The sequence below is a fragment of the Daucus carota genome, chromosome 5, assembly GCF_001625215.2.
Source record: "Daucus carota subsp. sativus chromosome 5, DH1 v3.0, whole genome shotgun sequence".
Classification (NCBI taxonomy): domain Eukaryota; kingdom Viridiplantae; phylum Streptophyta; class Magnoliopsida; order Apiales; family Apiaceae; genus Daucus; species Daucus carota.
The window spans coordinates 10,777,303-10,793,216 of NC_030385.2; the positions used below are offsets into that span (position 1 = coordinate 10,777,303).

General features: G+C 32.8%; 1 protein-coding gene across 1 annotated transcript; it reads left to right on the top strand.

Annotated features, from left to right (window-relative positions):
- The first annotated feature begins 9,444 nt into the window (after window positions 1-9,444).
- On the top strand, window positions 9,445-10,883 carry LOC108219971 (F-box/kelch-repeat protein At2g44130). The gene has a single exon (XM_017393581.2). The coding sequence runs from the start codon at window positions 9,624-9,626 to the stop codon at window positions 10,647-10,649; it is 1,026 nt and encodes a 341-aa protein (XP_017249070.1). The 5' UTR covers window positions 9,445-9,623; the 3' UTR covers window positions 10,650-10,883.
- The last annotated feature ends 5,031 nt before the right edge of the window (window positions 10,884-15,914 follow it).

Genomic DNA, 15,914 nt, shown 5'->3' on the forward strand with positions numbered 1-15,914 from the left:
TTCATTATTTAATTAATTCATTTATCAAAAAAAGTTTTCATGTGATTCTAATATATTTATAGAAATATTTATTTAATTTCAATTCTAAAGTTGCTGCATTAATATTTCAAATTTGCTAGAATTTTTGAAAATAAACATTCAATTGTAAATACTTATAATTTTATTAAAAAAAACTTTGTATTCAGAATTCTAAATAAAATATAGCATGATTATGTTATATCTCATTGTACTAAATATAGATATTCTGAAAAAATAATATTCACATAAAATACTTTATATTTAATAGAAAACATTCAATAACAACATTTTATCATATGCAATTATGTAAAATAAAAATATGAGAATTAAAATAATAACTTATTCATACATGATACAAAATAAATTAAAACAAATTATATATATAACACAATATATATAGAGAGAAATACTAAAACTAAAATATGATAATATCCAAAAATAATGTTTCAAATATCTTAAAGCATATATCTAAAATACAAATATAAGCTTGTTTAAAAAAAATACAAATATAAGCCGATAAAATTTATATGCACTAATATATTACTATCCACAAAACTGCGCATACATATGCTGCGAATGCATATTTATTTTTGATTTCAAAATTTTCTTTTAACTTAATCTATAAAAAATTCACATAGAACCCACAAATTTTCGATTTATATTAGATAATTGGAATTTTTTATTATGATGTTATCATTCATATTTTTATTTGTATTGGACTACTTACTTTCACTTTTTATCGAAATATAACTGTTACTATAATTGTGACTAGGGCTGTTATTCGGTCCGGGCGAGCCGAGTTTCGAGCCGGGCATAATTCGAGCCGAGTTTTATTTAGTCGAGCCGAGCCGGCTCGTTTAAGAAAACGAGCCTAAACCTTTGCCCGAACTCGACTCGTTTATTTTTACGAGTCGAGTCGAGCTGGCTCGTTTAGCTAAACGAGCCGAGTTTAACGAGTCGGGCGAGCCGGCTCGTTTAATTTAACACTAAATCGAGCCTAAAATGCTACCCGAATCCGACTCGTTAATTTTCACGAGTCGAGCCGAGCCAGCTCGTTTAACAAAACGAGCCAAAACCTCTGTCCGGACTCGAGCTCGATTAACTAAACGAGCCGAGCCGAGCCCATCAAAACGAGTTCGAACCGGGCGAGCTCGCGAGCTGCCCGGATCGGATTACAGCACTAATTGTGACTTCATTCATAATGTAAGTCTATGTAAAGATTTGATACTCAAGATAAATGGCAATACAATTATATATGTGCTTATTCCGATTATATTGAATATCATCTATTTAGTGGCCATCATCATCAGTTTTATATCCATCATATGGATAACTAAAATTTCAATAACCATAAAAAGAACCTTCTAGAGTTCTAGTCCTCTGAGAAAAATGATCATTATCAATCTCAAAAATATTCTTTCAATATCCAAAAATATGAAATAATTATTCTCATTCCAATCGATAACTAAAAAAGTTTCATCTGATATGAAATTTCAATTCTCCTTGACACCAATTAAATAATCAACATTGTTGTAATTAGAAGCCTTCAAAAAAAAACATTGTTGTAATTAGAAAGGTTTCATCTGAGATGAAATTCCAATTGTCCTTGACACCAATTAAATTATCAACATTGTTGTAATTTGAATTGTCACGACTTTCCAATTATGACTATTTTTTATCATTTCTATTCAGTTTTTCACTTTCACTAATATTTTCAATAAGATCAAGATTCCATGTTAGATTTATTTAGACCACACGTGTGTTCAACTCCTTTCTTAAACAGTGTTGAATCGAACCATCATCTTTTCATAGATTTTTGAGTTAATTGCAATTGGCACCCCTTTGGTTTCAGCATATTGCTCATTGCACCTAATAGTTTCGGAAAATACACTTTGCAGCCCCAGACTTTTAACCCGTAGACATTTTGCACCTTTTCCGTTAATTTCTACCGTTACCGTTAACTTTTGCAGGGGTATTTTGGAAAGTTTAATTATATTTAATTAAAATTAGACTTTTATTTAAATTTTTTGACCATCACGATATTTTTTGGAAAAACTTAAAGAACGAAAGTTGTAGAGAATAAAAAGATCTTCTTAGAACTATAAGGTTCAAAATTTTCGTAATTCTTATTATAATTATTCTAAAAAAATTCAAAAATTAGCAATCTTGTAAAAATGAACAATCGTTTTTAAATAATTATTTAAATTTTGAACCAAATTGTTCTAAAAAGATCTTTTTACTTTCTACAACTTTCGTTCTTTAAATTTTTCCGAAAAATATCGTTTAGATGGTCAGAAAATTTAAATAAAAGTCTAATTTTAATTAAATATAATTAAATTTCCCAAAATGCCCCTTCAAAAGTTAACGGTAACGGCAGAAATTAACGGAAAGGGTGCAAAGTGTCTACGGGGTAAAAGTTTGGGGCTGCAAAGTGTATTTTTCAAAACTATTAGGTGCAATGTGCAATATGCTGAAAGCAAAGGGGTGCCAATTGCAATTAACTCTAGATTTTTATTGTCCCCTATTTGCTTTTGCATAAATATACAATAGATGAATAGTCGTTCGATTAAAAAAAATTATATTTGAATATCTTTTTCTTGTCAGAATAAAGATAAAAATCCAATGAGTTTGATTATTTACTCTAATAAGGATTGTTATTATCGAAAAATATTTTTTTGTGAGAATCCAGATTAGCACTTCACTCCATATAAATTTTTTTCATAAAGTCTCGCCTAATAACTAATTAATAAAAAAAAGTATTAAGTTTCTGATCCGATATATAATAGAGAGGACAATACCACACTATTATTGTCAACTTTATAGTGAACTCTTTCTTTACCTACTAATCATATAAAAAAATTATTCCATCGAAGACAGATAGCGGAAATCGAACCCGTATCTTTAGTAAATAATGTAACATATAATGTAATGTTGATAACTCAACATAATAAAAAGGCATGAGACAATAGGGGTGATCGCGGTCCGGTTTGGTTGAGTTTGGAGGTAGAACCGGAACCAAACCATACATTAGCTGTTTTTTAAAATCTCAAACCAATCCGTGACCCGCAAACCAATTAACCCGGACCAAGCGGTGCGGTTTTTGATGGTTCGGTTAAGCGGATTGATCAGTTTATAACTAAGGCTTATAATCAGAGATGAGGATTCATGAATAATATTAGAAAATAAAGTATCATTTTGTCTCCATTTACACAATTTCACATAGTTAAATTAAAATAAAAAATTTAGTCTAATAAAATGCATAAACTTGAATATTCGAAGTCGTGAATTACTGAATTGATATGACTCGTAGTTGGTATTGATAAGATAAGTAAGTAAACAACAACCTAACAAGTATAAACTAAAAAATTAATATATTTATATAAAATTAATATTTTGTATATATATAATATTAAATGTTTATATTGTATATATAGAAATATGCGGTTCGGTTTTATAACGGGTTGGTTTAATATAAAACCGAAACCAACCCACAAACCACGGTTTTTTAAATTAGTCGAACCGAAACCGTAAACCTCATTTCGGTTTCGGTTTGGACCGAATTAATATCGGATTGGGTTATGCGGATTTTATGGTTTAAACCAGACCGTGATCACCCCTATGAGACAATACATAAATATAATACAGGAAACAATAGCTTGGAGATCGGGTATGTACATAAATAAAAAATCCAGCTAATTAAAGTGAGTACTCGTCCAGTGAAAAAATTCATTAATAGGTTTAAACCTCAGTTAAGAATAAGTTCAAAACGTTCAGCAAACGTAATCCTCAATGAGTCCTAGTTTGACTACACCGGTCTACTAGCCAGGAGACAGTAACCCTGTTGGTCGAAATCCTAATAGTCATACTCCCTCCGTCCCAGTCATTTGTATACAAATGGCTGGGACACGGAGACCAATAAATTACGTAAAAAATGAATAAAGTTAGATGAAAAGTGGGTAGAGTAGTGGGACCCATTAATATTTAATAATTGATTTGAGATAGTGGAGGAAAGTAGTGGGTGTAATAGTGTTTATATTATTATAGAATAGAGATAGTGGATGAAAGTAGTTGGTGTAATGATATTTTATATTATAAAAGTTTACTATTTTGGAATGTATACAATTGATGGGACGTCCCAAAAAGGAAACTGTATATAATTCACTGGGACGGAGGGAGTAACTTGGAATTCATTTGATTACTTGAACCACACAGCCTAGAAGAGCCTTTCCATAATAGTACTCCCTCCGTCCCCCTGAGTAGTATATATTGGGGGACGGGGACGCGGCACGGACTTTAATGCTCCTGAAAAGTGTAGTTGTGCAATCTATTTTAAAAATTTTTCTTTTCTGAATTAAAGTCCGGATGTTATATTTTTATACAGAAAAAGAAAATCTCAAAAATAAGTTACGGAACTATATTTTATAAGAGCATTGAAATGCGTGTCGAGCAGTTAAAAAGAAACGTATAGAATTAAATGGGACAGAGGGAGTAACAGCAAGACTGCAGTCTTCTATATGGAGTCTTAGAAATTTACCCGTCCATGATTAAATTTTTAAATCCTTCATCAAATGATCCGACCAACCCAAATAACACCAACAACAATTCTGATTGTATGTTAAATTTCATTTGATATTTATTCATTTGTAAATTCTTCAAATTATTATAATTCTTATTGGAAGTCTCATTTTTCTTAAGAAACATGTCTATAAAACTCCTAACATGTTTCAAAATTCAAACAAATAAAGAGTAATATCAAAATCTGATTATCATCATATAATTTTTTATTTAATAGTGATTATTATTATATTATTATGAAAGGACTTATATGCCGGGTCAGGATTTTATAAGGTAACAGTTGTTCCACCAACACAATTACATCGACATATCAAGCTATTCATTTTACATTTTAAACTCACTTGTTTTATTTGTAATTTCTTAAAATTATTACTATTCTGATTGTAAGTCTCATTTCTTTAAGTTCTTATACATAAGCCAGCCGTCAGATGTTTTCCAGATTTTATTATTATATATATTCTTAAAATTATTATTTACTTTCAAAGGTAAAAGATTCTTCTAATTTTTTATATACCTATACAGTGCATTGACCTGACTTATACACGTATTAATGCTACATTATTATGGTGGGACTACTTGACCTGCCTTGGTATTACTATTACATATTAATGATAATTTATTAATTGATACAATAAACTGATAAAGTCAGTTAATTGGATTCTCCTGTTAACCGATCTAAGTTCAGATTTAAATTCATGGGACTTCGAACATTAAACGAAAAGCATGATGAAAGTTCCACGAGCTTGAAAATTTTGCCAATCTTATCTTAAACCCGACTATTTGGCAAAGAGATGAATCATTAATGAGTCTTGTACTCTTGTTGCCCCCATGCTTCTGCAATTTGCATATCAACCAGTAATGCATTCTCTCGTATATATACAAACAATCTTTCAGAAGATAGAAAGAAAGCGGGAACAGTCGTCGATATCATATAACTAGCCTTCTCTTCAACATTCACCGTAATATAAGCGGTCAAATTTAAAAAATCACTCATAGTTGAAATCACAGAACAATAGTTAATTAAGAATTATAATTGATTGAAAATTGATTGAATAATTAATTAAATAATCAGATATCTAATTAATTCGATGAGTTTTGTAGAATGGTGATTAATTAGTGATTAATCGATTTTGAAATAGAGTTTATTGCTGGTTGTTTGATTTTACTTTTGTATATTAAAATTGAAGAATAGTTATAGAAATAAAGATCTCATGTTTTATCTAGTATTTAAAAACAATTTTGTGAAAATATATACCTAGAAGATATGATATATCAATTTCCAAAAAAAAAAGAGCCAAACATCACCTTATATTTCAGATTGAAGTATAGCGGCAAGTAATATAATAAAAAAGGAAATATTTTCCGTGAAATTTCAAAAAGAGGGGAATAATTCTCCTAAACTTTACGAGTTGACGCAGATATCAAAAATAAACAAAAATGATGTCATTTCTGTTTGCATAAGGTAGAATTTATATTCTATTGTAGAAAATATAAAAAATAAAAATAAACAAAAAACTGCGATCTATTAGAGACTCACAAGACCGATAAGACAGCCAAACAAGATTTAGGTCCAGCGTTTGAGGTCTTTGTCAACTGGACCCTTGCTTATCTTCTTCTCAACCTCCATTGTTTTGTGTTACAATGAAATAGTATAGAAGACAAAATCCATGTTCAGAATCATCAGGCTACCATTATTTATTTACCTGTTTATAATTGTTATGAATATATATATTTAATTTCTCAATAATAGAACGATAAAACTATGGGCTACGGCTACGCTGTGCACATGATATTCCAAAGGGACCCATTGCAGGTGGGGTTCACAGGTAAGCCGACCTTATCTTCTCTAACGCCAATTTTATCCAAAGCTAGTCATGTCAATTATTTTTTATGATATTTGTAGAGTATATATTTAATTACTTTTGCTGAGTTCGCACTTGTTATTCGCTTGAACAGAAGAATCAAGTATGGGAGAATCAAGTTGTGGGTCTTGCTGCATTAATGTCTAGGATAACCTTTTCTTAGCAGCTCAACCAAGGCAACTTTTTTTTGTCTTAACGTCGGTGTTCTAAAATTTTTAATTATTTAGAAAATATCCTAATATATTCATTATATATTTATTTGATAAAAAAATTCTCATCTTTCGAAAAATGATTTTTGATAACTTCTTAATTAGTAGTTGAATTGATTAGTTCCGAATCTTATTTATACAACCACGTTTAAATCTAAATTTGATGAACAAATATTATTTATATTTGAAATTTTATTATTCATATGATAAATCAAAACATATGTATCTTTATATGTTAAGGAAAAAGGAAATAAAAATTTATCAAATTTGTAATCTGATTCCTTTTTTAAAAACAATTTACTAAACTACTTGTAAAGTTGAATTCTTTAGTCTTACAAGTAAACTATGGTGATAACTTTTATCAGCTATCAATATACTTATATAAAGGAGAAGCGAGGGGCGTGTAGGTGGCGCCTCTCACATCGCTCCGTTTTATTTTTCTAATTTTTTGGAATTTTTGAATGAAAAATATCAAAAATTAGAACTACCTTTTTTAGTTTCGGGTATATTAGAAGCAAGTTTCAGAATCTGATTTTGTTTCAGTTTATTTATGGAATATAGTAGCTTGAAAGTTTTAATCTGATTTTGTTTCAGATTATTCAATTATGGGAAAGACAGATTATTTATGGAATATAGTAGCTTGAAAATTTTAATCTGATTTTGTTCAGATTATTTAGTTATGGGAAAGAGTAGCAAACAAGTCTCTCTCCACCTATAAATACCCGTATAGATCGTAGGACTTTGGAGTTTGGATCATCTAAACACAACCTCCTCTCTCAATACCACAAACCTACCTGATAGTTCTCTTACTCGATTTTTAAAGGAGAAGCGAGGGGCGTGTAGATGGCGCCTCTCACATCGCTCCGTTCTATTTTTTAATTTTGTGAAATTTTTGGATGAAAAATATCAAAAATTAGAAATACCTTTCTCTTGCTCGATTTCTAATTCGGAGGTGTCGTTCTTCTGCAACGATAAGTGAAGGCGGTTACAGTAAAGGTTGTTGCAAGCAAATGTAGTTATAGACCGTTATATTGGAGTCGACAAATCCAAACACGGGAAAAGAATATAGTCTTGACGGGATATTGATGGTTGATGTCAATAAATTAATTATTAATGATGTATGTTTGTTGAATATTCTTTTATAATATTTGTTTTGTTCATCGGACATATTTGTTGTTAATTTTTATATTATTTACTTTGTATACATGAAAAATTTATTCATGCATTATCTGTTTGCTCCGTTCAAGCAATTTTTAAGAGGGTAGTTATATTTAAGTTAAATGTTTTTGTGCACAATCAATCTAAAAAAATTGGAGGAAGGTGACAATTTAAGAACATGATTATTTTTCCAAAAAAAATTAAGATTCGTCATACTTTAAATTGTTAATTACGTGTATAAATTTATTTTCATTTTTTCACCATGAATTATAGTCCAATTTTGCAATTTTATATATTAGTATTTGTATTACATCAAGATTTTTATAATATAAATTTATTTTATCCTACAAATATTAACTTGAAATATTAATATATTTTTTATAGACAATCATAAAATTATTTTATTCTACAAATATTAATATTGGATCATTAATATAATTTTTATAGGCCGCCGCAACGCGCAGATTCTCAACTAGTTTTACATAAAGTAATATAGACGATTATTTGCTACTAATTAAGTACTCTCTTCATCTCAATTAATTACACTGGGAGTCACATATTTCAACCTTTTCTAAAATAATTATGTTATATAATTTTAAATTTAAATGTAAAGTAGAAGTATAAATATAAAATTTTAGGCAGAAGAATATTATTTTAAATAGTTTTATAATTTATAAAATATGTTTTTATAAAAATAATAAAATACATGTCGGTTTTTAATTATCCCATATATATAACGGAAAGAACAATAGATAAGAAGCTTATCAAGTTTGTCTTTGCTTCCCATATATAGTCGAGTCCTTTGATCAAGTTTGGCTCATTTCCCAGAACTAGAAATTTGTTGCTCGAAGTCTCCGGATTGTTACAGCGGACCAGCGGTCACAGAAAACTTTTGTTTTTAATTTATAATTATACAGAAGATGTCACTAATTATCATTCATCAGCACCACACTGCGGACTTTGCAACTCCCAAGCCACGCCATGTAATCATGTAGTATACAATAAGCGCAGTTTACCAAAACTGAATATTTAAAACTTTAACATTTCTATTCTAATTCCGTCGCAAATATAGCTAATAATACATTTTTATTACAATAAATAAGCCATGGTGAGAGAAACTGTCTTCAATCCTTGCGGAACCGGAGAAGAACGAAGAGAAAGCCCACAGTGATAAATTCTAGATTTTTGTACAACGATAGTTTAATTAGAAAATGCGAGAGCTGGGGCTATTTCCGAGACAATTATTATACTACTAAACTGTTACTCCCTCCGTCCCAGTCATTTGTATACAAATGGCTGGGACACGGAGACCAAGAAAAGGGGTAAAAAAATGAGTAAAGGTGAGTGAAAAGTGAGTATAGTGATGGGACCCATTTATATTTAATAATAAATTTGAGATAGTGGAGAAAAGTAGTGGGTGTAATAGTGTTTATATTACTATTATAGAATGAAGATAGTGGGAGAATGTAGTGGGTGTAGTAGTGTTTTATATTATAAAAAATTACTATTTTGGGAATGTATAGAAATGATGGGACATCCCAAAAAGGAAACTGTATAGAATTGATTGGGACGGAGGGAGTATAAATCCGTTGCAACAGGTGTAATAATTCGATTGGATGAGAGTGTAATAATTGAATCGCAACTCGCAAGTGCGCAACCTAGCTTGACTATAAATAAGTAAAGTGACCCAAGGGGCCTTGATACAAACATCACAAACTAAACTATTATATCCTCTCTACTGCGACTACTACTTTTTACATACACTCTCCTTTTCTTATCCAAAACCTTCTAGAACAAAACCATGTCTCAGCTATTCACTGAGTTAATACCGAGTTTACCCGAAGATATCGCGCTCGAGTGCTTGACTCGCTTACATTTCTCTGCTCATCGGGTCGGCTCTCAAGTCTGTAACCGTTGGAGAGAGCTGCTCCAGAGTAAGGAGTTCTATTATCACAGGAAGCAAGCGGGTCAGACCCGGAAGATGGCTTGTTTGGTTCAGTCACTCCCGAGTCCGACCGAGTCGACTCGGACGAAACCCGCTGGGCAGCCGAGTTACGGCGTTTCCGTTTTCGACCCGGTTTTCATGTCCTGGGACCGGGTCGACCCGGTCCCGAAGTACCCGGACGGGATCCCTCTGTTCTGCCAGCTGGCAAGCTCGGAAGGCAAGCTGGTGTTGATGGGCGGGTGGGACCCGGTGAGCTGGGAGCCCGTGAAGGACGTGTTCATGTACGAGTTCACCACCGGGAGGTGGACCCAGCGTAAAGACATGCCGTCGAGCCGCTCATTCTTCGCCGTCGGAGCCAAAGACGGGAAAGTCTACGTGGCGGGCGGGCACGACGAGAGCAAAAACGCGCTGAAGAGCGCGTGGGTGTACGACATATGCGGCGACGAGTGGAGCGAGTTGAGTCCGATGAGCGAGGAGCGAGACGAGTGCCAGGGGGTTATAATTGGGAACGAGTTCTGGGTGGTGAGCGGGTACGAGACGGATGGGCAGGGCGAGTTCAAGAGCAATGCGGAGGCGTTTGATATGGAGACGAGCGAGTGGAGACGAGTGGAGGAGGCGTGGATGGCGAGTCAGTGTCCGAGGTCGTGTGTTGGGGTGGGGAAGAATGGGGGCTTCATGTGTTGGGCTGAGTGTGACTCGGCTGTACGAGTTGGGGCGTGTGGGGTCAGTTTGGGTGACTGCAGCTTGGTCACTGGTTCAGAGTACCAAGGGGCCCCTCAAGCCTTCTTTCTTGTCAATGGGCAGATTGGTAAATTGCTCAAAATTGAGGTTCCTAGTGATTTTTCTTCCTTCGTCCAATCAGGTTGCTGTGTCGAAATCTAGATGTCGTTAGTTCCGAATCCGATCCCATGGCAGCGCCAACTTTTTTCGGAAATGGAGTAACTGAGGTTTCGGGTTGACCCGATTCTTGTTCGGGTTTTCCCTCGGGAACATCTTGTTTGGGCTGCGTTTCTTTTTGTTTTTTCTGCTTTTGTTTATATATATATACACACCATATCTTTCTTTTGTACTGTATGATAGTATGATTAATATGAATATCAGAATATAATTAAATTACTCACTTGTGCTTGTGCAGTTATGCTGATGCCTTGTTGGGTCACTTGCATTTAACTATTTAAATTTTGAATTTTAGATACGTCAATATCGATATTTTTGAGTTGAAAAGTTATAACTAATTAACTAGTACAGTTGGAATAAAGGCGAGATATGGGTGAATATAGTTTGTTTTCTTCTATAGTGTTCTTTTCGGTGAGGATATGGCTTGTTTCTGAATGTCTTGTACTTTTACATGATTCCCAGTGTGTTAAGCTATTGTATTTCATTTTACGATTTTTATTCCAATTTAATCGTTTTATCCATTTTCTTATTCTAACCGGGACACTGGCGGTGAAATCTGTTCGCCTGGCAGTACCGGTCCTATAAATTTGAGTATCCTAGATAAGTTTGAAAATGATGTTTCTGTTTTTAAATATAAAGAAAAATTTTATATATATTCAAATCAAATATATAGGGACATAATACGAACATCATTTAACAACACAATTGACTCAAATGTATATAAATATATAAATACGTATTTTATAATTATATATTATACTCCCTCCGTTTCTTTTTTCTTTTCATGTTTGTGATGTCGGTACCGTTCATAACATGAGACAACTTACTAATTTACATCTAATCTATAAAACTAAATATAGTCATGAGTGATCTTGTTAGATTCGTATTCACGAGTACTTTAATACGGTGAAATTTTTATATTTAATGCTACTACGAAATGAAAGATATGAACGATCAAAAGTGTGTGTTGGCAAACGTGAAAAGTACAAACAGGAAAAGAATTTAGAGACGGAGGGAGTATATATTTATAGATCTTTTGTTGTCTCCGGAATTATGGTACCCAGACAATAGGGGTGTAAATAAACGGGTTAATTATCTGATTGAGCACTCACTTCACACCAATATATCATTCGGGACACTCTCGAATTCTCGGTCTCATTTCAAACACTGTTTTCAGAAATTGTATCAGTCTTAAAAGTAAAAGGTTAAATTCAATAACAAACCGATAGGTTGAGAAGTGTTACTCATGGGGATTTAATACAGTAGGCTATAGAGATTATGTAAGTACGATTAATTGAATTTCTGCATCCAAAAAAGGGCTATATACTGATTATTAGGGTTCTTTATAATACATCTCTTCCACCATCAATTTTACCCATTTTTGGACGCGGAAATTCAATAAATTTATCTACATAATCTCTATAGCCTAATGTGTTAAAACCCTATGAGTAACACTTCTTAAACTGTTGATTTGTTTTCGAATTTAGCGTTTTATTTTTAAGACTGATACAATTTCTGAAAACGGTGTTCCAAATGAGACCGAAAATTTAAGAGTGCCCCAGATGATATATTGATGTGAAGTGAGTGCCCAATTAGATAATTAACCCGTAAATAAACCAAACTGTTCATGAGCTACTCGAGCTCGGCTCATAACATATACGAATTTGCTTTGGTAATAATCGAGCCGAGCTCGAGCTCGAGCTATTTGGATGTTTTACCGAGCCGAGCTCGAGCTTCAAATTACTCAGCTCGTAAGGTTCGCGAGCTTTATCGAGCCTCTACTATTTTCAATTTTTTTCTGATAAATATATTTAATATTTTATTTATAATTGATATATTTAATCGAATCGAACTTGAGCTAAACCAATCATATTTCGAGTTTTTATCAATATTTAGTGACTCGGTTCGAACTTTCGAGCCGAACTCAAGCCTATCGAACTGTTTACGACCGAGTTTCGAACTTGAAATTAAAATCCCGGTCGAACTCGAGTTCCAGCCCCAAACTTTTCAGTCGAGTTCGAACCAAGCCTGACAGTGTTCAACCCGGCTCGGATCGGTTACACCCAACTAGTACTTAGACATTAGTCTTGATCGTTTATATCGCGTTATCGAGATAAGGACCTTGTTTAGGGGTCATGATATAATTAAGGACCTTGTTTAGGGGCCACGATATAATTTGGTGCATGTAAACTGTGATTCTTGTTTATTCTTCCTGTGTACAACGATGATATTCAAAATGTTTTTATGCAGACATATAAGTTAAAATCATTATTTTCACATGAATTATTTTTCAAAAGACTAAAGAGAGATTTTCATGATTTTTATGAGTTAACGTTGTTAGTCTACTGATTCTACTAAAATTTCTTCATACAAAACTTAATACCAATTCAGTTCTTGAACACCAAGGAGTCACATAAATCCCCTGTTCTTCATTTCTTATTTGAGAAAACTTATCGTGAATGTATTATATTCCAACATTATCCGTCTTATTTTTGTGATAGGAGTACATTTTAGACTAAAATTTTGAATTTTTAAAATCATTAATCATCTGAAAACTCAATTTCTATCAAAAATAGATCACAAGATGAATTTTAAAATATACAGAAGGGATCTTTGAGAATCATAATATATATTACATTTTATATGAAGCAAATTAAAAAGAAAATCAACAAAATGAATTTACAACCTTAGACAAAAGAATCCAATTGGGAATTGTCGTCTGGATATGCATAGATAGACATGAGACATGTAGAGAGCTGGCAGCACGACTACACACATTGAAAACAGATATACAGATAAGCCTTGTTGAACATTCTCAATCAAGAGCATGGGTATTGGATAGGCTCATACAGTTTTTATGTTCTGTCGGACGGCATTTAACTTAGTCATAAGATACAGATTTTATCCATACAAGGATATAACGCTTCAACCAACCTGTAGATTACATTAAAATGTGCCACTGCAATACATTTCTTTACTTTTTAGACAGATCTTCAACTGAACTGATGGGACTAGCTAGAGCATCTCTGAGAAGATTTTTCAGAAAATCCTTTAATTTTAAATTTAAAAGGGATATAAAAAGATAGTTCTCCAATAAATTTTAAAATAATTATTTAAAAATTTAAGAGTCTTTTCTCTCCACTTTTTAAATAAGTATCTGAATGATTTTAATTTATTATCATGAATATTATATTTACTTCTCTCTAATTCTTTTCTGAATTTTTTCTAAAAAATAATGAAATATAAAGAGAGAACAAGTATAAAAAATAATATAGAGACTGTCATGATATTGAATATATTAATTTATTAAAAATTAAATATTAAAAGTTTTATAGAAATTGATTTAAGAGCTCGGAGTGTAACTAAATACCAGTGTTCTAAAAATCGCCGAGTCGGCCGAGTACTCATTCCGAGTACTCGTTTTTAACCCTTCGTCCGATCCGAGTTCCGAGTAATCGGGTTCAAAACCGATTTATTAAAAAATCGGTCAAAACTCGGTTTGACTCCGAGTACTCGAGGTCAAATCCGAGTTTGACTTATCAATTTTTTATTATTTTATTTGAAAATTATTTCAAAAGAGACTAAACGTAAATTTATATATGTTTTGATCTTTTTTTGCAAAGTATTGACATTAATTAGAAAGTATATGTGTCTTATCATTAAAACTTGTGAATGATTATTATGTCAAACACTATCAAACAAGTAACTTTTATTTGGACTTCATTATTTCAAGTGTGTTATAAATATATTAATATTATTAGATAATTTTATTATTAATCAGTATATAACTATATATAAGAGAAAAAATTAATTAAAAAAATACCCGATTAGTTATCCGATAACTCATTCCGAGTACTCCCCCGAGTTCCGAGTACTCATTTTTCCGGAACCAAACCGAGTTGGACCGATTTCCGATTTTTACAACCTTGCTAAATACAGAGAGGGCTGTGTGGCTATGCTTAATAATTCAGGCCTAAAAAGGCCAAACTTCCAGAATCCAGGGCATGCCAGCAGGTTCCAAAGAAAACCGACCTCACACTGTCTTGTTGGGCCTGAGCCCTGTTAACAAAGCTTCTAGTCCAAAAAATAAAGGCCCGGCTGCTTACAAGAGCCAAACTAATAATAATACAATAAAAGGCACATGCATTAGGGGTGATCAAAAACCGCCCAAACCGCATAAACCGTCCGCATTAGGGATGATCGCGGTCCGGTTTGGTTCGGGTTAGAGGTAGAACGGAACCAAACCATACATTAGCGGTTTTTTAAAATCTCAAACCAACCCGTGACCCGCAAACCGATTAACTCGGACCAAGCGGTGCGGTTTTTTATGGTTCGGTTAAGCAGATTGATCGGTTTATGAATAAGGCTCATAATCAGTTACAAGAATTTATGAATACTACTAGAAAATAAAATATCATTTTGTCTCCATTTACACAATTTCACATAGTTAAATTAAAATACAAACTTTAGTCTAATAAAATGCATAAACTTGAATCGAAGTCGTGGATTACTGAATTAATAAGATTTGTAGTTGGTATTTATAAGGTAAGTAACTAAACAACAACCCAGCAAGTATAAACTAAAACAATTAATATATTTATATAAAATTAATATTTTGTAGATATATAATATTAAATATTTATATTGTATATTGTATATTTAGCGGTTCGATTTTATAACGGGTTGGTTTAATATAAAATCGAAACCAACCCACAAACCACAGATTTTTAAATTAGTCAAACCAAAACCGTAAACCTCATTTCGGTTTCGATTTGGATCGGATTAATATCGGGTTGGTTTATGCGGATTTTGCGGTTTAAATCAGACCGTGATCACCCCTAGTCCGCACCGCACCAATCCGCACCACAAAACGCGGTTTTTAATTTTCGTGGTGCGGTTGCGGTTTTTAGGGTGCGGTTTACGCGGTTTTTATCCTAGCGCGGTGCGGTTGCGGTTTGAGTTTTCAACCAAACCGCCGACGCGGTTTGGTTTGCAGTTTTAAAGAAAAACCGCACCGTCCGCACCGCGATCACCCCTAACATGCATGCTGTAACGATAAAAGTATATTGACTATAGAAATGAACTACAAGAATGGAGGAAGAATAGAGACTGTTTCACAAATGAGAACCGAATGAAATGTATGAACCCAAAAGTTACTCTCTACTTTCTGTGCTCTAGGTATTAATAGCTATTCTAGACTCTTCTTCCAACTGTTCTAACTAACTAATAACATTTCCCGCTCCTGACAAT

Excerpts from the sequence above, each read along its gene's own strand:
- LOC108219971 (XM_017393581.2), top strand. The coding sequence starts at position 9,624 with ATGTCTCAGCTATTCACTGAGTTAATACCGAGTTTACCCGAAGATATC.